The sequence below is a fragment of the Alligator sinensis genome, unplaced genomic scaffold, assembly GCF_000455745.1.
Source record: "Alligator sinensis unplaced genomic scaffold, ASM45574v1 scaffold1244_1, whole genome shotgun sequence".
Lineage (NCBI taxonomy): Eukaryota > Metazoa > Chordata > Crocodylia > Alligatoridae > Alligator > Alligator sinensis.
The window spans coordinates 650,009-651,925 of record NW_005842591.1 but is presented as its reverse complement, the minus strand read 5'-3'; the positions used below and the strand labels follow the sequence as shown (position 1 = coordinate 651,925).

The window sequence follows — 1,917 nt, the reverse complement described above, 5'->3', positions numbered from 1 at the left end:
CTTGGGCCCAGCCGTGACATCGAGCACACGTGCTGTCAGCCCTGGGTGCCGGCGGGGGCACAGGGGGCCCTTAACTTGCAGAGGCAGGGGCTGGTGCCCCCCCACTGGCAGCACTGTTGGAGGAGCGGCTAATCCCCTGAATTGCAAACAGCTTTGCCCGGGTGAAGAGGCAGATTACCTCTGCAGCTCGATCCGGTCACGTCTCAGGGAGCAGCCAGAGCTTGTCTTCTCCAGAGCGGGGGGAAGGGGGCTGCAGCCGTGGCCCCGCGTGCCTGGAGTTGCCCTGTGCTTGGAGCCTGGCACAGGCTGGCCTGCCCCGCGCGGGGGCAGCAGGGAGTCTGTGCCAGGCCGAGGGGCCTGAGCCCAGAGTGGGGCCGTGGGGCTGTGCCCGGCGGGTGGGTTGTGCTGTGAGGGGTAGGGACGGGCCCAGGCAGCTCGGCTGTGCTGCGGCCGCCCCCCTGTGCCCGGATCTGGGTTTCAGACAATGCAGGGGCTGGCTCAGCCTCCAGGACCCACTCCTGCAGCCTGCGTCTCCTTGTGTGCCCAGCGTGTGCTGGCTGGGCCCGAGCGCCAAGCCCTTCCCACTGCTGCTGCCCGGGCGGGTGCTGTGAGCCGCTGCGTGCCGGCTCCTTCTCGGGCCCCTCTTCTCCCCGGTGCTTGCTGCCCAGCTGCTGTCCTACTGCTCCCGCAGAGCCCCTGGGCATGGGGCCGAGGGTTGTGGCAGCCGGTTCCCCCACAGCCCCAGGGGCAGGGGCCCAGGATGGTTTCTGGGGCATGGGGGCAGTGCCAGCGTGCAGAGGAAGGAAATTGGCGCACGTACAGTGAGCAGAGGGGCTCTGGCAAGGCTATGGCACCGGGGGCCCAGCCTTGACCTGGGGCAGGATTAGGAACCGGCCGCTGCTTGGCCGTGGTTTGACTCCCCCTAGCAAGACCTCGCTGCCCCGCCGGCCAGTCCCTCAGCCCTGCCCCTTGGCTCACTGCTTCTGCCTGCCCGCAGGTTCACGGGGGCCGAGGCCATGGTGATGGGCGACGTGACCTATGGTGCGTGCTGCGTGGACGACTACACTGCCAGGGCGCTCGGCGCAGACTTCCTGGTGCACTACGGACACAGCTGCCTGAGTACGTACGGCTCTGTCCGGGAGCTGGACAGGCCTGGGCGGGCGGGCTCTGGCCCCCACCTGTTCAGGGGCTACTGCCGTGGGGGGGTTGGGGTCAGGGTCAGGCACGGAGAGGCGGTAGCCAGGCCCTGGTCACCATGGCCAGCCGGGCTGCTTGGCGGCTGCAGCATCCCCTGCCCTGAGCAGGCTTGGGCAGCTGGGGAGGTGGGTGTGGGAGGTAGCAGGTGGCTTCTGCATGGCCTGCGGGCAGGTTCAGGTGCAGCCCCGTGCCCTACGAGCGCTGGGGGCCGGGACCTCCACTCGGCATGGGGTGCTGTGCTGCCGGCAGCCGGGCACGGGGCGGGTGCTGTCCTGCGAGCGAGCCGCGTGCTCCGTGCAGCCGCCCGAGGCTGCCGAGGCCTCTGTGCTGCTGGGGGGAGCCTGCCCTTGCTCCCGAGCCCCGGCCTGCTCGCGCAGAGGTGCCTGGTGCACGTGCCAGCCCCGGGGCCCGCACAGACTGCGTTCCCAGCACCAGCTCGGGAGGTGTCGCTGCTGCTCAGCACCCAGCCACCCACCCCTGCCCTGGGTCTAGGCTCAGAGCCGCGGAGTGCAGCCCTCACTGCGCCGCCTGGGGACGGGGGGCCGTGGGGCCCTCAGGCTCAGCCCCTGCAACTCCCCAGGACGGGGTGGGGCGAGGCTGGGCTGCGCTGCCCTGTCTGCGAGCTGCTGCCCCAGGAGGCGGGGAGTGCGGAAGGGCTCCCAGGGGGGCGGGTGCTTGCTGCCCTTGGGGCGCGGCTGGGGCTGGGGCTGGGGTTGGGGC

General features: G+C 71.1%; 1 protein-coding gene across 1 annotated transcript in view; it reads left to right on the top strand.

The window, feature by feature from the left end:
• DPH1 (diphthamide biosynthesis 1) overlaps positions 1-1,917 on the top strand; it is a 28,565-nt gene that overhangs the window by 13,642 nt on the left and 13,006 nt on the right. The window contains exon 3 of the mRNA XM_014524311.2: positions 998-1,119. Within this exon, the coding sequence (XP_014379797.1) occupies positions 998-1,119 (122 nt within the window). The remainder of the gene's footprint in view (positions 1-997; positions 1,120-1,917) is intronic.